Genomic DNA, 18906 nt, shown 5'->3' with positions numbered 1-18906 from the left:
TCACGAGTGATATTTGCAACCATGATCCATACTTTGTGCAAAAAGAGGATGCTTTTCATGTTTTAGGTCTTCTTCCCGAGCAAAAAATTACGGCTGCCTTGCGAATGCTTGCATATGGAGCATTTGCAGATCAAGTGATGAGATCGTGAGGATGGGAAGAACAACTGTTCTCGAGTCCCTGATACAGTTTTGCTCTGCAATTGAAGCCCTTTACACCAATGAGTACCTCCGGATATCCACGCCAAGGGACATGCGAAGGCTTCTAAGGAAGGGTGAGATGCGAGGCTTCCCTGACATGATTGGAAGCATCGACTGCATGCACTGGACTTGGAAAAACTGTCTAAGTGCGTGGTAAGGAGCTTATGGCGACAGAAAATGAGCCAAAAACATCATTTCGGAAGCGGTGACTTCATTTGATACATGAATTTGACATGTTTTTTTTGGTGTTCCTAGAGCTCATAATGTCTTAAATGTCCTTGCCCAATCCCTAATGTTCGACGAACTGCTGCAAGGAAAATCGCTGAGATGCACATATTGGGTTAATGGTACCCAATACGAGAGATCATACTACCTTGCAGATGGCATTTACCCAAAGTGGTCAACGTTTGTCAAAACAGTACCACATCCACAGACTGAAAAGGAAAAACACTTCGCAAAATGTCAAGAAGGGTGTAGAAAGGATGTCGAGCGTTGTTTTGGTATCCTGCAAGCTCGTTGGGAGATTATCAGGGCTGCAACTAGAATGTTTGATGTCGAAGCTCTTCAATCCATCATGATGATGTGTATTATTCTCCATAACATGATTGTTGAAAATGAGTATGATTATGATGACGTCGATGAATATGAGCTGGATTTGATGAACAACTCAAGAATATGTATCTATTGTGCTCATGACTGGACCGAAGATCCCGTGCAACACGAGCCGTTGGAACGCTATGGACGTTACAATGAATTGATCGTTCAACGGTACACTGATGTGCAAGAGCCATACTGGCACATAACCCGCCAGAATGACTTGATTGAGCACCAGTGGGGATTACATGAAGGCGAAGATAATTAAAATGAGGCTTGTGGTTGAAGAATAAAGTGTATTTTTTTTAAGTTTATGTAATTCTAAGTAGTGTGTTTTGTTTTTAAGTTTATTTGGTGAGTTTATGTAATCTTATTTGGTGAGTTTATGTAATCTTATTTCATGTGTTTAAATAAAGTACAAAAATAAATAAATAATTACATTAAAATTGCATAATAAATAAAATAAAAATAAATAAAGTTTTAAAAATAAATAAGAAATAACATAAAAATTACATAAGAAATTAAATAAAGTTCAAAAGAAAAAAAGAAAAAGCATAAAAATTACATAAGAAATTAAATAAAATTCCAAGAAATTACATAAAAATTATACAAAGTTTCTGGAGCTAGGATATGTGGTGCTAGGATCTTGGTTGCTATGATTTGTGTAGCTAGAACCCCCTTGACTTGTTTCCGCATCTCTTGCACGCCTCCTTCGCACCACATCTTTTTTTTCCGATGTCCAAAAATATTTTGAATTCGGAGACAATCTTACTAGAGACTTGCTCATAGTGTCACGATCTGCTTGAGCCATCCTTTCTTCTCTAAGTATTTCATTTTCTTGATGAAGTGCTTGTCTAACCAGCTCGTTCTCTCGATTAACTATTTCTTTTTGTCTCTCAGCCGCCGCATCACGGGCCTCAGTAGCTGCTATTATTGCTGCCATAGCAGCAACTTTTTCCTCATCTCTAGCCTTCCCGTGCCATGTTCAGTTCACCTTGGCGATCAAGTTCCTCCATATATTTAGTGTAGTTATTTTTGGAAGAATTACCTTTTTTCTTTGATGCCTTTTTACCTTGAGGCCTGAGGGATTGACGAGTCGGTTGGGTCTCGGGCACTTGTTCAGACATCCCTTCCGTGTCTTGAAATGTGTCGGCTTCTTGTTCGGCCGTGTCTGGTTCTGGCGAACTATGTAGACCCATGCCGTGCATGACAACTTATGGACCGGTTGCCACAATTTAGGGAAATCTTTGACAATTTCCCAACATTCCCATTTGTTGAATGATTTGTTCTGGTTCTTTGAATTGTAGAATGCTTGAGCTTGTAGTGTCCATAAAAATGTGGGATAATGTTAAAAAATGCGGGTGTAACACAAATAAATAAATTAAAATATTGATGCGGGTGGAATGCATACAAATTACATAAGAAATTAAATAAAAATTACATAAGAAATTAAATAAATTAAAATTTTGATGAGGGTGGAATGCATTTAAAAATTACATAAGAAATAACATAAAATTACATACGAAATTAAATAAATTAAAATATTGATGTGGGTGGAATGCATATAAATAAATAAAAATATTGTCACCTAATCTGCTAAACTTGTCCCACTACGTAGGTTACTGGAAGCATGAGAGATGGCGTTTTTCCAACAAGTAAAGGATGCGTTGAGTTTTTTCCAACGACCTTGAAGACCTTGACTAGTTCTGGCATCTTTTCCATGTACATTGCAAAACGCCTTCGTAATTTTACTCTACATTTCTCGCTTATCCATCTCATTATCCGTAATCGGGTCATGAGTAGTGTGAACCCAACATTCACACAGTGTAACATCTTCAATGATCTTCCATGAAGACATTTTTTTCTCTTAAAGTGTAGAAAATATTGAAATGTGGTGTAAAGTGAAAGATGAGGGTTAGGTATTTATAGAAAAAAAATAACTTTTTTAAAATTTTGCTGTATTTTTTTTTTAAAGTTTTGTATTTTTTTATAATTTTAATTAATTTTAATATAATTAATTAATCTGGACTGTTGGATTTGAAAAATATTTAAATCTAAGTGCCAAGGATCTGCTACGTGGCCAACGATCATAAATCTGACCGTTGGGCCCTTTTTTTTTGCGGGGGGGGGGGGGGGGGGGAAACGTGGACCGTTGATCTGTGATCGGACGGTCCAGTTTAAAAGTAAAATTTAAATTTTTGTTACCGTTGGAAATCTAGCGGTCTAGAAAAACTAGCCGTTGGAAATCCAATGGCTCTGAGCAAGCCACGTCGCTACAACACAAGTGGGCTGACAGCAGGCTAAGAGCGCCTACCCCTTTGTCCCTTACTCGTTGCCAAGCGCGAGTTCAGTTCACGTGCCAGCCAAATAGGCCGGCTCTTGGGTTTGTCAAAAATGGGCTGGTCTGTTGCCTGGCTTGGGCTGGGTGCCAGGCGGCCCGACGGGCTGGAGTGAATTCCCTAACCCTCAGCTTGATATTTGGACTGGGTGCTGGGCAAAGTTCACTCCGGTGGACTTGCTCTAATGGTGTTAAGGAACTATGTCGCTTCCACGCAATAGCCGACATGTACTTTATAGTAGGACCCAAGCCTTTCCCATTTGAAGGTTTGACTTTTCATATTGTTACACAGAAGATAGAGGATGCGCAAGATAAAGATAAAAGCTCTTGACTTTTTAGGCCAGTAATTTTTTTTTTTTTTTTTTTGGGACAAGATTTGGACTGATTTCCCTTATCCTGTATGTTGTAATTTATCCTTGATTATAAGATTGTAGGAAAGGAAAGATATTGTATAGGCTACTTACTAAGATATAAATTGTTTCATGTATAATATATAACTCTTGTACCAAATTAAAGTGGTAGTATACATAAATATTTCACTTTCAATATGGTATTAGAGTAGGTTGTCCTTTGTGTGAAGCCTTATAACCACATGTGCTCCACATCACCTGATTTGTGTTGTCCACATGCCATGCTTGAAAATTCGTCACAAGTGAGAATGCGTGTTGAGAGTCAATCCCACATCGGGAAATGAGAGACCTTGCAAGTTAAGTGATGCGATAAAATTTAAGCACTCAAATTAAACCCTCTTGTTGTCAAATTGTAGTATAAATGCAAGTAGAGATCGTTCTAAACCGGGGATTATGAGGGTTTGCTAAAACCTCTAAACTAACTCAAAAACATAAAAACAAAGTTAAAAACGTTTGAATAGACTCAAAGAACTCAAAACAGGTTCACAAGACTCAAAACAACTTAAAAACACTCAAAACTGCCTAAAAACACAAACTAGGCAGTTTCTGACTCTAACACAACTTTGGACGAAATTTGGGTTTTGACTTGACTCAAAACACTTTAAAACACAAACAAACCAAATTTTAAACACTTTGAAACAAGAAAGTAAAAGGGGGATTTTAGTTTTGATGAATTTGAAACAAACAAACAAGTTATAAAACTAGGCAGATTGTAAAACGAATTTAAGAAATAAGATGATGGATGGATTAGTTAGAGGTCCGTTCTTCACACATGACACACTTGTATATGAATTGATTTCCAATTGCTTTTCAATAAACTATGATGCTCAACACCCCAGATTAACAGTGATGCACAAATTAACCCTCAGATTTTCCTTTACTCATTGAATTGGATGAATTCATGCAACAACTCAAACCATTCTCTAAAAGTCCCCTATATGAATGCATCATAGAGATATAATCATAGATCATTACGTTTAATGAAAATCATAAGTGTTGACGAGGCAATTGTAACTATGAATGCATGATACGTTTGCCAAGAATTCAATTAACGCGATTGTGACAAACAACCTTCACTACTCATGAATATAAACTTGTAACGATTAGGTGAAACTCATTTATATTCTAGCGTCTAATTCATGCATGAAAACTAAGCATGCATCCTTAATAAACATACAAGAATCAGTTATGAATAAAATAGATAATTGAATTGCAATCACAACTTATCAAATCACAATTGGAAGAAATAAATTCATATCTCAAGCATGTTCATGGCTTCAAACTTCCCCCTAACTAAATAGGGGTTTAGCCACTCATAATTGCAACAAAATTAGAAAATAACAAAGTAGACATTGAAAGCAAGAACGAAGTACACCTAAAACGCTCCAAAGTTCCAAGCTTGAAACGCCAAGGACCTTCGTTTTCACCACCTTGTTGCAGCACAAGTGTCTAGGATGTGTATGGATATATGGAAAGGTTAGGAATGTATTTAGGATTGGTGAATGTCTCGGCCAAGGGAAGATGTCAATGTATGCTTTGTGTTTTGGGATATGTTGGATGAATGTATATGTGAATGTGGTTGAATGTATGGTGAATGGAAATGTATGGAGATGTGTTTGTGGGATGTAAAAATTATGGATCAAGATCCTCCCCTTAGGAAGGGGAATGGTGGATGCATTTATAGGCTAGGGAGAAGACCACTCCATTTCCTTTGCATGTGGGTGTATGATGTTGTCTCCATGTTCTTGTGGCAGAAATGTTGTATCTCTTCCTCCCCTTTTCTGTCCATGCTGTGTGTTTCCCATGTGTGTGTGTTGCCATCTAGTCATCATTTCCACATGTACAAGCTGTCACACTTGCACACACACATGCTCTTCATTATTTCAGCCACAAATCACCCATTTTCTGCCCATGCCGTGTGTTTCCTTGCTTTCCCATGTGTGTGCTGCCATGTTATCATTATTTCCACATCCACAAGTTGTCACACTTGCACACACACATGCTCTTCATCATTTCAGCCACAAATCACCCATTTGCTGCCCTCCAACCTGTCCGTGCAGTTTGCATGTGTGTGTATGTCATCTTTGCACAAAAAAGACCCTCTCCTTGCCGTGGGTTTGCATGTGTTTGTGCTGTCCATGTTTACCTTTGCATTTGCACACACACATCTTCATCATATCAGCCACAATCAACACATGTTCTCCTTCACATGGCATCTATGATGTTTGTTAGTTGTAGGTCAACACACTTGCACACACACATGCTGAATTCTAATCTTCCAAAAACGTCCATCCTTATGTCTCCAAGTGCATGCAATCTATTTCAGCCCAAAATTGCTCCAAAATGCACCAAAATGCACTTTTCTTGCCAACTTTGTTATTAGGACCTACAAACATACGAAAATGGCTTAAAACACTCTTATAAGCAATAACTAACTAAGTAAGTGCAAGAAAACATGTTAACTAAGTCGCATAAATATGCTCCTATCATTAAGTAATTGGGTTACATCCATATAGCAATTGGTTTTATAGTGGAACCTTTGCTCTTGGCACTGTTGTCTCTTACTTGCCGTGGCTACCACTCAAAATTTGCATCTCTACCAACTCGACGGAAACAATGCCTTCGTGCATGGCGACTTTGACGAGGATGTATATATGACACTTCCACTGGTTTAGGATGAAATGGGGAGGCACGTATATGTAAATTGCATAAATCACTACATGGTCTAAAGTAATCATCCCACCAGTAGTTCATTAAACTTTTGACATCCCTCCAATGTGCAAATTTTGGACAATCCAAGGCTGACTACTCACTCTTCATTCGTACCATTGATGGAGCCAATGAAGGCTCATTGGGGGCAGATGCCCACACTCAAGTAATTTGTTTGTTTAGCTGCAGACTAAAATTATATAATGGCTTTTTAGCCAAAATAGTCCCTGAGATTTTCATAACACATAACTTTGGTTCCTGAGATTTAAAATCAATAGAAGTGGTCCAAAAGATTGTCCACCATCCATTATTCTGGCCATTCCATTACAAAACTCCGTTAAGTGGTCCCTGAGCTTTTTAATGGAAGGACCAAAATGATAGATGATGGACAATCTCAAGGACCAAAATTATGTGTTAAGCAAATCTCAGTGACCAAAATTATGTGTTATGCAAATCTCAGGGATCAAAGTTATGTGTTATACCCTCAACTTAACGGAGATTTTTAACAGAATGACCAAAATAATAGATGGTGGACAATCTCAGAGACCATTTCTATTGATTTTAAATCTCAGGGACCAAAGTTATGTGTTATGCAAATCTCAAGGACATTTTGACTAAAAAGCCTTATATAATATACGTGCATTATCTTTGAAGAAAAAATATGTATTTAATATCCAACAAGCGTTCATACTACTTATACTCCATATCAACTATTATATGAGCAAAAGTGATATTGTTCTGTCATTCAAACCAAAAAACCACTCTCCAGCCTATCATGTATTAATATTTTTCTCATCACTTTGCCACTTTCCACTACTATATGAAATTTTTTGTAACATTGGAATACATCATCATTTGAAATCATCCCTATTATGATATTGGGTATAAACCATACTATAATAAGGTTTTCTTAATTGTTTTTTGGATTGCCCCCACTAGAAGAAATTTCTAGCTCCATCCTAGTTTGTACACAAGGTTATTGTCGTGCTTGTTTTCGTCGACGATATTATCTTGGTATGCAACAATTTGGAAGATACTGAAGCTTCCAAAATGTTCAAGTTGAAGAGTCTCAAACGCCTAAAGTGCTTTTTGGGCATTGAGGTTGCAAGGTTAAGCAAAAGGATTGCTATTACCTAGAGAAAGTATGCGTTGGATATTCATGAAGACACCGGGCTTCTTGGTGCGAAGCTAGCGCCAAGTCCCATGGAAGAAAATTTATCACTTAGCAAAGACAATGGAGAATGTATTTCAGAACCTTGGTTATATTGGAAACTTGTTGGTCGACTCATTTTGACTATCACACGGCCTGACCTAATATATCCAGTCCACATACTAATCCTCTTTATTGGAAAACCAAGTACATCACACTTAGAGGCAGCACACCGGGTCTTGCATTACATCAAAAGCACACCTGGACAAGGTTTGTTCTTCTTCGCAAAAAGTTTAATCCAATCGAATGCATTTTGTGACGCGGATTGGACTAGGTGCCGTGGTACTCGACTATTATTTACCGGGTATTGTGTGTTCCTTGGGAAACCAAGAAACAAGCCACCGTTCTCATGGTCAAGTGCTGAAGCAGAATACTGATCCATAGCAGCAACGCGTTGTGAAATTATTTGGTTAAAGTCCATTCTACACGACTTGGATTTTGACATTTGTATTCAGTGAAATTGTATTGGGACAGCTAGATCACCCTCCACATTGCCTTAAATCTTGTGTTCCATGGACGCACTAAGCATGTAGAAATCGACTACCATCTTGTACAGGAAAAGGTCCAAAGTGAAATTATCAAAACAGCTCACATATCAACTTCACAGCAACTAGCGGACATGTTCACAAAGTGATGGGCCTATCACAATTTTACTATCTTACTTGGGAAGTTGTGAATTATCAACATACATTCCGACTTGAGGGTGAGTATTGAGAATAAGAAATGATTTGGTATTGATTTCCCTGATCCTGTAAATTGTAATTTATCCATGATTATAGGAGTGTAGGAAAGGAAACATATTTCATAGGTTAATTACTAGGATCTAAATTGTTTCCTGTATAGTATATAATTCTTACCATTTCAACGTGGTAACATACACAAAAATTCCAGTTTCAATAGTTCCAATATGACGATCTAGTAATTTTGTCCACTTGGAATTGTGAGGTCTTATGTTTCATATCAATTATTAGCAGAATTATTGTGAGAGTCGACAACAGTCTCTCATTTACCAAAATCTCTCATGCACACTGCAAATTATTGTTCAAATTATAATTGCACTATCTACAGGTGGCATACTCAAGGTTCTAAAAGGCACTATGCACTAGTCGGGTGGCGGGAAGGAGCTAACTCCTAATCGTCTAGGCGGGAACCACTCAAGGAACCAGAAAAAAACTGCTGGCAAATCATTTCATGTATCATCTGTCTTGTGGGTGCTAAAGAGCCGGCTCTGCCCTCAGCTTATGAAGCTAATTCAGGTACCCCTAGTTGTGTTTTGACTACTTCCTCGTATAACACTAATTTTGTTTTGTGTTGGAATGCATGCAAGTCATATCTTTTGTTAAAATGCATGCATGAAATAAACATGTTGGATGACTAGTGAAGTTAGGCTAGTCAACATTCTTTGTGTAAATTAGGCAAGTTAGGCAAGTTAGGAAATTAGGCAAGTTAGGCAAGTTAGGCTTATGTCTACTTTCTTTTCCTATATATATGTTTCATTTGTAATTGTTTCTTCATGAAATACACATAAAAAATTCAACATGGTATCAGAGCAGGAACTCTAAATTCCTGGCTCTGTTGATCGTTTCCGCTAAGTTTCTTTTACTCTAAGCCAAGATGGCTGGAGAACATTATGAAGCTGAGAGCTCGATGGATGCTTTAGCTCTACCTAACATTGAAATCAACCCTAATCAACGTCTCAGTTCTATTTTGTTAAACGAATTCAACTATCTTCCATGGAGCCGTGCTGTTTCTCTCGCACTTGGAGGGAGATCAAAGCTTGGCTACGTAAATGGTGCCATAAAAGCTCCAGCAGTTACTTCTCCTACCTACGAGTCGTGGCTATGTATAGACCAGTTGGTCATGTCTTGGTTGCTTAACTCAATGGAGCGTAGGATTGCTGAAATTTTCAGCTATTCTGAGTCGTCCATGCATCTCTGGAAGCAAGTCAAAGAGATGTATGGAAATCAAAATAATTCTGCCCGTGTTTTTCAACTTAAGAAGGATATTTCGAGCTTGCAACAAGGAGGAAAAGCCTTTGTTCACATCTTGGCAACCTTACAAGCATGTGGAATGAACTTGATGTCTATCGTCCTCATACCACCGATGCCACCATGTTGATCAAGAGAGCAGAAGAAGACAAGATTTTTCAACTCTTGGCAAGCTTAGGCTCAAAGTTTGAAGATCTCAGAAGTCACATTTTAATGAATGCTGAACTTCCTTCATTCACTGGTGTTTGTGCCATCATTCAAAGGGAAGAAGTAAGGAGGAAAGTAATGAGTCAAGATACAAAAAATCCTATTCCTGAAACTAGAGCATATGTCTCCAACAACAAGTGTCCTGAGGGCAAAGTTTATAAGGGAAAAGGACCAGATTTGAAGTGCAGCTACTGTGATTCACTTGGACATACAAGAGACAGGTGTTGGATTCTTCATCCAGAATTGAAGCCAAAGGGTCCCCAAAGACAGTTGAGTAACAATGGCTACAAGGCAAATTCTGCAGCTATCTCTTCGACTGAAGGAATGGTAAACTTCACTACCAATCCTACAACATTAATCAATGATTTTGCAGCATATCTTCATAACAAACAGCTGCATAACAATGGAGATGAAGCTCATGAAGCTACAGTAGCTAAAAAAAAGGATCACACTGCCTTACTTGGACAATTTGCTGGTTTCTTGGCTGAGCATGATCATGTTTCGCAGAAGGATATTCCAGGTATTTCAAGTGCCTTCTCTACTGCCTTAAATGCTAGTAATGAACATGGTTATTGGATCATTGACTCAGGTGCTACGGATCATATGACAAATCAAATTAATAACTTGCATGATTTCAAAACATTGTCAAAACCGTCTCAAGTGTCAGTAGCTAATGGAAAAGGTGCATTAGTTGTAGGAAAAGGAAAGGTCAACTTACTCTCAAAACACATAGAGTCATCAGCTCTTTACATTCCGTCATTTCCTTTTCAACTTCTATCAATAGGAGCCATCACCAATTCTCTAAACTGTCTAGCTATTTTTTCTCCCCACAATGTTGTTTTTCAGGACATCATCACCAAGAGAACGATTGGTGAAGGTTTCTTTATGAATGGTCTTTACTACTTAGCTAAAGATACTAAGGATCCCAAGGTTTTTCAAGTCAGTTCAAGTGTGTCTCAAGATCAACAACTTTGGCATCAACGTTTGGCTCATCCTTCTGAAAAAGTGATGTCTTTCTTATTCCCAAAATTGTGCAAAGACAAGTTGCACTGTGATGTTTTTCATTTGTCTAAATTTTCCAGGTTGCATTTTGAGTCTTCCAACAATAAAGCCAGTCATCCGTTTGAAATCATTCATTCAGATATTTGGGGTCCAATACTAGAGTCATTTGATGGATATAGATATTTTGTAACCTTTGTTGATGATTTCACAAAAATGACTTGGTTGTATCTTTTGAAATTTAAGAGTGAACTTTTAATTGTTTTTCAAGATTTTCATAAACTGGTTGGCACTCAATTTGCATAAAAAATTCATATATTAAGATCCGACAATGGCACTGAGTATATGTCCCATAACATGTCTCAATACTTAAGTATTCATGGCATCTTGCATCAAATAACATGTGTTGGCACACCTCAACAAAATGGAGTGGCCGAAAGAAAAAATAGAGATATTCTTGAGAAGACAAGATCAATCATGTTTCATATGAATGTACCCAAGAAATTTTGGTCACAAGGAGTACTTACAGCTGCCTATCTTATTAATAGATTGCCTAGCAAAATACTCAGTTTCAAGTCCCCATTTGAGATGCTAAAAGGCAGAAAAATTGATCTTTCACACTTGAGAGTTTTTGGCTCCACCTGCTTTGTTCACAACAAATCCCCTCATCATGATAAATTAGATCCTAGAGCGATCAAATGTATTTTCTTGGGTTACTCATCCACTTAAAAAGGCTATAAGTGTTACAATCCAATCACAAATAAGCTTCTAGTTTCAAGGGATGTAAGGTTTAATGAAAATATGTCCTACTTCTCAAAGAAACTAAGTGATACAGATCAGGGGGAGTTTTTTAGTGATATGTTTCCATTGCCTATTGTCCCGTACTACCAAGAAAATCCTCCATCATGTGACACTACAAGTCCATCACCTGAACATGTTCCCTCCCAAGTCACAAATGTTGAGCATCCAGTCCAGATTCGTCGAAACCCTTCTAGGGTTCGTCAACCCCCACTTCGACTACATGATTATGTCACCTACACCTCTAGGTATCCTCTCACAAATTTTGTTTCCTATAAGCAGTTTTCACCCTCTCATATCTCATTTCTTAGTGCCTTGGATCATACTCATGAACCACAAACATTTCAAGAAGCAAGTAAACATAAAGTTTGGCAAACTGCAATGAGGGACGAACTGCAAGCTCTTTATGAAAACAAAACCTGGAGTGTAATTAAACTTCCCACAGGGAAGAAAGCAGTGGGTAGCCGTTGGGTGTACAAGACAAAGTTCAACTCAGATGGGACTATTGAAAGACACAAAGCTCGTTTAGTGGCTCGTGGTTTTACTCAGACTTATGGCTTGGATTACAAGGAAACCTTTGCTCCCGTAGCCAAAATGAACACTGTAAGGGTTCTCTTGTCAGTTGATGTGAATCAATCTTGGCCTCTCTATCAAATGGATGTGAAGAATGCTTTTTTGCATGGGGAATTAGAGGAGGAAGTGTACATGAAACTACCACCAGGGCATCCTCAATCGAGCGATCCTGACATGGTTTGTAAACTGCACAAATCTATTTATGGTCTGAAACAGTCTCCACGTGCCTGGTATGCAAAACTAAGCTCAGTCCTTGAAGAGTTTGGCTTCCAAAGAAGCAGTGCAGATTCTTCCCTATTTGTTTGTAATGGCTCAGTTGGAAAAGTCGTTGTTTTAATCTATGTAGATGATCTCATAGTGATAGGTGACAGTGATGCAGAAATCCAATCTCTCAAGCTTGCTCTTCGAAACAAATTTGCAATTAAGGATTTGGGGCGCCTCAAATATTTCCTTGGTATTGAACTTGCGACTTCACATCAAGGTCTCTTTCTCAATCAAAGAAAATATATCCTTGATCTCTTGCAGGAATCTAACTTAATGGATTGCAAACCTGCACGCACTCCTCTGGATAGTAAGCTGCAACTCACTACTCATAGTGAAGTTCTTTCCAATGTTACTGCATATTAAAGATTGGTAGGAAAACTTATTTATCTCACAATCATGCAGCCAGATATCTCCTATGCTGTGAGTATTGTGAGTCAGTTTATGCATGCTCCTACATCAGTTCATATGCAGATTGTGAAGAGAATTCTTCGTTATCTAAAAGCGTCTGTTGGTCGCGGGATCCTTATGACAAAGAATGACAGCATTGCCATCATGGGTTACACAGATGCTGATTGGGCTGGGCACTCTCTTGATCGCAAATCAACCACATGTTTTTGTACCTTTGTAGGTGGGAACTTGGTAACATGGCGCAGCAAGAAGCAAAGCGTTGTAGCTCGTTCCAGTGCAGAGGCCGAGTATCGAGCTATGGCATCCACTGCTTGTGAACTTATTTGGCTAAAAAGTCTTCTGTTTGATTTAGGGTTTCACAGTAAGGAACCTATATCTATGTTCTGTGACAATTAAGCTGCCATGCATATTGCTTCCAATCCTGTATTTCACAAGCGAACGAAGCATATTGAAGTGGATTGTCATTATGTTCGAGCACAGGTTCAAGCCAACATCATCAACACTCATTACACTCGCAGTCATGATCAATTGGCTGACATTTTTACTAAACCTCTTCCTACGGCTCAGTTCATGCGCATTCTGTCCAAGCTTGGCTCAAGGAATCCCCTCGATCCAGCTTGAGGGGGAGTGTTGGAATGCATGCAAGTCATATCTTTTGTTAAAATGCATGCATGAAATAAACATGTTGGATGACTAGTGAAGTTAGGCTAGTCAACATTCTTTGTGTAAATTAGGCAAGTTAGGAAATTAGGCAAGTTAGGCAAGTTAGGCTTATGTCTACTTTCTTTTCCTATATATATGTTTCATTTGTAATTGTTTCTTCATGAAATACACATCAAAAATTCAACATTTTGATTGATCATTCGGGGGTGACAAATCATATGATTTGTGATCCCGGATTAATCGAAGATCTTCACACATCCACTCAATATGTGGTGTCTAACGCGAATGGTAACCCTTCCCGGGTAATCGGGGAGGGCTTTATTTCTCTTACAGATTCAATGATTGCAGATTCAGTTTTAGGTGTTCCCCAGTGGATTATAGCTTATTATTTATTATCTGTTGGACAGAATTCTGATACCCTATACTGTGCTATAACTTTTTGGCCAAAACATTGTTTTTCCAGGCGATTCTCACATGGAACATAATTGGTATGGTACTAGGAAGGGTAAGCTCTACTACTTGGACATGACCACAAACAAAAGTTGATGAGTTGGGTCAAGCGTTCAAGATGAATACTGCATCTGAGAAACAAAGATTAGAAGTTTGGTTTTGGCATCAAAGTTTATGCCATGCGTCTTTTGGATATATTAGAAAGTTATTTCCTTCGTTATCTTATAGTTTTAGTGAATCGAGTTTCAAATGTGATGTTTGTGAACTTGCAAAAAACCATCGGGTTTCATTCCCTTCAAGTATGATAAAAGTGACCCACCGTTTATGATCATTCATTCCGATCTACTTCTACTAGTGCTAGATGGTTTGTTTCTTTTATAGATAATTGCACACATATGACTTGGATGTGTCTTATGAAATCTAAAAGTGAATTGTGATCTATGTTCCAGCAGTTCCACAAAATGGTGGAAACCCAGTTTGATACTAAAATTAAGATTTGTCATTCAAATAATGGAGGAGAATCTGTTAATTATGAGCTTCAAAAGTTTTTCACAGGATAATGGTATTGAACACCAATGCTCATGTCCTTATACTCCGTAACAAAATGGAGTAGAAAGAACCAACACTTACTGAAAGTTGTTTGTGCCTGTCATTTTGGAGCTCACTTGCCTTGATCTTTATTGGGGAGACTGTCTGCTCCGCTGCATATCTTATCAACCTAGTTCCCTCCGGTGTTCTACAGTTTCAAACACCACTCCAAACTGTCACTCATCGTAGCAAGTTACCTTCCACCTCCAAATCTGTACCATGTGTTTGGATGTGTGGTGTTTGTTCATGTTCCTAAGAGCAACCGAGTAAACTGGATCCATGTGCTTTGAAGTGTGTTTTTCTTGGATACGCTCTACATAAAAAAAGGAGGAATTAATCATTGGTGCTCCCCCACAGTGGAATTTGCCTCTTCTTTGCTCCCTGCCTCTGAGCATTAGTAAGCCAAAGGATAGATTGATCTGGCATTTCAACTTGAAGGGACTTTTCACTGTTAAGAGTGCTTATTATGTTGCTCTCAGTTGGATAGGAGAGTCTAATGATGTAGCTTCTTCTTCCATCAATCCAAATCCTTGTGAAGTTCTGTGGAAAAAATCTATGGGAAGCAAGGGTGATATGCATGGAGAATCTGATGAGGTATCATTCCTAGTAGGGAGAATTTGGTGAAAAGACATGTTGGGACGGATCGCTTTTATGTACTCTGGTTTTCAAGGATAAACAGCCCTTCACCTTATGAAGGATTATCCCTATGCTATTTGTGGATGGATTTCGACGCCACTTGGATACCCTGACAGAGGAGTGCAATTGAACTCGATGGCAGATGGGCACTTCGCTTGGCCTCAAAGCTAAGTTGGGCAAATTTCAACCTCTGCTGGTGGTTTGGTGGCCAGTTTGGGGCTCCAGGATGACGTCCTATGGAATGCTAAGATGGTGCGACCAGTATCTCCATCTCTCGAGCCATTAGCTGGTGGCAGAACAACGTAAGTTTTCTTCTCACATGGAATCTGCTAGTGTAAGAGGCTGGGAGATCTGTAAGTGAGAACCACTCCATGCAGGCCATCTAAAAATTAATACTGACGCGTCTAATATACATAATTTGATCACATATTACACACACTTAAGTAAACAACACAACAAATATTGCACACTTTTTCTCTCAGAAAAGAGTAAACAATAACCTTACAATTAAGTAAACAACACAACAATATTGCACACTTTCTCTCTGGAAAGAGAAGGAAGCACCCAGAAAGAGAACGAGGGATGGAAAGAATGGACAAAGTGTATAAATGAGAGAGAGAGAGAGAGAGAGAGAGAGAGAGGTTAAAGAACGCTGCAGATGCTCAATTTCCTCTTTTGCTTCTCGGACTTTGGAGGATAGAGAGCCAACTTGATAGCTGCGTCAAAAACAGTCTTCACATTCTGCAATTTTTAACAATAATTTTTCAACTCATCAGCACAAGCCACAAGACCTAGTGACAGATTACTAGGGTCGATTTCAATTTAGTACCATACGTTTTGCACCAAAGAGCACCGTTTATACACGGTTCCAATTTGGACACTTCAGGACCCTTACTCCGCGAGTCAACAATGGGTCCAAATTATTACCATGTGTATAGACATGAACTTCGGTGCAAATTTCGGAGTAATATACTGAAATTAATCCTTAGGTTCCTGAAGAAGTTCCTCAAGAAGACCATGTATTGACTTGAACATAAAAGAACCACATTTTTCTTTCCATGTTTATCTTCTGTGAATTTCATGAGCGCGCGCGCGCACACACACACATATATATATTTGTGAGACCTACATGCTGTTTCTTTGAGCTGCACTCTATATACGATACAGCACCTATCCGCTTCTTCAAATCTTCACCCTAAAATATTAGAAAAAATGCAGAAGAATAATTAAATCAGATTAAATTAGATTAATGCAATTCCTTAGCAATGACACAAACAGCATTAAAAAGGACCAAAGTAGCTGAAAGTGGAAATCTACCTGTTGTGTAGAGATGGTACCTGCCCCGGGGTAATCCATTAGGAATTGTTTGTCTTCCCTCAGATCTGCTCTAGCAAATAAACCATAAGTAGTTGAAAAACAGCAAAAGACATAAACACATAGAAATTCAAAAAACATGAGCTGCTCCGCTGCGTTCAAATTTTAACCTTTAGGGCTCTTCAACGAATAAACCTCTCAAAAGTTTATTTCATGGCAAAAAACGCTTAACACTGTTTCGAGAAAAATACTCCTGGACTCAGCTGGACTCGACATATACAGCATTCTCCATTATTTAGAGCATAGAGAAATTTATAAACGAAAAAGAAACATAAACTAGATCACTCCAATTTGCAGAGGTAGCAATTGGTAGTGGAAAGAATGGATTACCTAATTTCGTCCCTACAAGAATGATAGGCACTGATGGGGCATAATGTCTTAGCTCAGGGATCCACTTCTCCACCATAACAAGAGGAGAAAAGAAAAAGAAAAAGAAAAAGGAGAGACAGAAAACAAGAATCCGATTAATATATACATTTGGTACATGCAATTTAGAAAAAGTGAATCTTAAGATGAATTTTATAGCTAAAGTAGAGAAAAAAGAAACTCACTTTCTTTGATATGTTCTCATAGCTAGGCCTACTTATGAGGGAAAAGGCAAGAAGGAACACATCAGCTCCTCTGTAACTAAGAGGCCTCAATCTGTTGTAATCTTCTTGACCTGCAAAATTAATTCACACAGATAGAACATCATATTATATATATATATATATATATAACTTGGAAAAGCTTAATTCTGATTTTCTTTGTTTGTTACAGGCATTTTTTTCTCAAATATATGTATAACATTTCAGTTTTTCTGTTTTCATGGAACCTGACTTGCCGAATCTGAAAGACCCTTTTAGGATCTCATACGGTAATGCTCGTTCACTCCACCTTTTTCTCTTTACAAAAAGCTTGGCATCACACATTTCGCTAATTTTAATTCTTTTAAACAACTCTACTTTTGCAAGCGGCTATCAACATTTACGAGGTAAGAGCATTTACCCCAACATTCGAGGTCCTAAGTTCGGTTCTCTCCTCCTAGCTTGTATAAAAAAAAAAACTCCAATTTCAAAGAATTGGCATTCATATCCTACTTACTAGGATGAAATCTTTACAATTTATTCTTTGTTTTATTGTGAAGAACATATGGTTCATGGATGCAGACTGAAAAATGATGCTGACAGATATATAGGGTTTAGATAGTTTGTTCGTTTTAGTGGCATGAAGCTGAAAGATGCAGTCTTAAGCCGTTTAAACTAAACTAAAATGAATTATCAGATACCTTTGTGATGCTAAAATCAAACAAAAGTACCAATAATTGTCATAAAAAAAATTGGCAGAAAACTGAATTACAAGCTAGCAACCAAAGTTTAAAATTCCCATTCAGCATGCAAAATATACATGCGAGAGAGAGAGAGAGAGAGAGAGAGAGAGAGAGAGAGAGAAAGAACCAGCAGTATCCCAGAGACCCAAATTTACAGTCTGCCCATCAAGCAAAACGTTGGCACTGAAGTTGTCAAAAACAGTTGGAACATAATCCTGTTAATTACAAAGAAAGATCATGTATGACTGTTGAGAAAACAAGAAGATAGTGGGAAACAAATATGAAAAATTCAATGAAAATGACAGAAAGGAAAAAAAAAGAGGCATAAAGGGGTTGAAGCTAAGAAAATATATACAGTAGGGAAAGTGTTGCTAGTGTAGGAGATGAGAAGGCATGTCTTTCCAACAGCACCATCTCCAACTGTCACACATTTGATGAACTTTGATGTTGATGCTGCTGGAGCTGCTGCACCTGCTGCTGTTGTTCTAGCATTAGCATTAGCATTAGCCATATGCCTGGCTAGCTACACGTGTGCTTAAATTAAAGTGACAAAATGATTAAAACTCTATCTCTATATCACTCTCAAATGTTTTTCTTGGAGAAAATCAAGAATACAATTGAGAGAAGCCTCAGTGTTTCTCTTTCATTATGAAGGTTGTTAGAGAGAGAGAGAGAGAGAGACTTGCAACAAAAGTTTTCTTAGAGCTTTTTGAGAGGAAGGGAAAGATGGTTTGATTATGAGATCACTTTAATTTGAGCTGTCATAGAGGCAAAGGGAGGCAAAGGAAAGGAAAGGCAAACCCACATTGGAAATAGTCATAATCTTAATACTTGTGTCTCCCTCATGGAGGAGCTTACTTGTCTCCCCACCTCTTGAGATTAACTTAGCTTTATCATACAACCATTAGAAATGGAGTTGTTCATTCTTTTTATCATCATTTAAAGATCATTTCTTTACATAATTATTCAATTTGGAGATCATTTAGTCAGGATGCTGCTTATGAATGACTAAAAGATCTCCGAATTGAATGACCTTTTGCATAGATGATCTTTAGATAATGATAAAGAGAATGAACAATTCTGATTATGATATTTGTACGATAAAGATACGTTAGTCATAATGAGAGGACAAAGTGGATTCTCTCAAAGAGAACACAAGTGTTATCCATCTTAATTAAATAGAGTGCATG

The 18906-nt window shown here is 38.0% G+C and overlaps 3 protein-coding genes across 4 annotated transcripts; 2 read left to right on the top strand and 1 right to left on the bottom strand.

Moving 5' to 3' along the window:
- The first annotated feature begins 151 nt into the window (after positions 1–151).
- LOC139197675 (uncharacterized) lies at positions 152–1060 on the top strand. The gene is made up of 2 exons (XM_070825622.1): positions 152–348; positions 454–1060. Exons 1-2 carry the CDS (start codon positions 152–154, stop codon positions 1058–1060), a joined length of 804 nt encoding a protein of 267 aa, XP_070681723.1.
- Positions 1061–9073: 8013 nt separating this feature from the next.
- LOC139197674 (uncharacterized) lies at positions 9074–9577 on the top strand. The gene has a single exon (XM_070825621.1). It carries the CDS (start codon positions 9074–9076, stop codon positions 9575–9577), a length of 504 nt encoding a protein of 167 aa, XP_070681722.1.
- Positions 9578–15385: 5808 nt separating this feature from the next.
- Positions 15386–18516, bottom strand: LOC103426885 (rac-like GTP-binding protein RAC2). Of its 2 annotated transcripts, none has more exons than XM_029105534.2 (7): positions 18072–18516; positions 17844–17931; positions 16959–17068; positions 16738–16801; positions 16351–16415; positions 16163–16228; positions 15386–15774 (listed from the first exon to the last, which is right to left on the bottom strand). In XM_029105534.2, exons 1-7 carry the CDS (start codon positions 18225–18227, stop codon positions 15676–15678), a joined length of 648 nt encoding a protein of 215 aa, XP_028961367.1. In that variant the 5' UTR covers positions 18228–18516; the 3' UTR covers positions 15386–15675. The 2 variants fall into 2 exon arrangements, with proteins under 2 accessions (XP_028961367.1, XP_028961366.1); XM_029105533.2 differs by having other exon boundaries at positions 16738–16804; positions 18072–18455.
- Between the last annotated feature and the right edge of the window lie 390 nt (positions 18517–18906).

The sequence above is a fragment of the Malus domestica genome, chromosome 07 (genome assembly GCF_042453785.1).
Source record: "Malus domestica chromosome 07, GDT2T_hap1".
NCBI lineage: Eukaryota > Viridiplantae > Streptophyta > Magnoliopsida > Rosales > Rosaceae > Malus > Malus domestica.
Note: the sequence above shows the minus strand (reverse complement) of the source record. Positions and strands in the feature narration are given on the sequence as shown.

Bases quoted from the DNA above. Each gene is read 5' to 3' on its own strand.
- LOC103426885 (XM_029105533.2), bottom strand. From the start codon at position 18,227: ATGGCTAATGCTAATGCTAATGCTAGAACAACAGCAGCAGGTGCAGCA. The intron at 17,069-17,843 runs GTTCTTTCTCTC...TTAATTTTGCAG, and splicing joins GGGTCTCTGGGATACTGCTG to GTCAAGAAGATTACAACAGA. The intron at 16,416-16,737 runs GTAATCCATTCT...TTGCTAGAGCAG, and splicing joins TCTTGTAGGGACGAAATTAG to ATCTGAGGGAAGACAAACAA.
- LOC139197675 (XM_070825622.1), top strand. From the start codon at position 152: ATGGGAAGAACAACTGTTCTCGAGTCCCTGATACAGTTTTGCTCTGCA. The intron at 349-453 runs GTGGTAAGGAGC...TGGTGTTCCTAG, and splicing joins TGGAAAAACTGTCTAAGTGC to AGCTCATAATGTCTTAAATG.
- LOC139197674 (XM_070825621.1), top strand. From the start codon at position 9,074: ATGGCTGGAGAACATTATGAAGCTGAGAGCTCGATGGATGCTTTAGCT.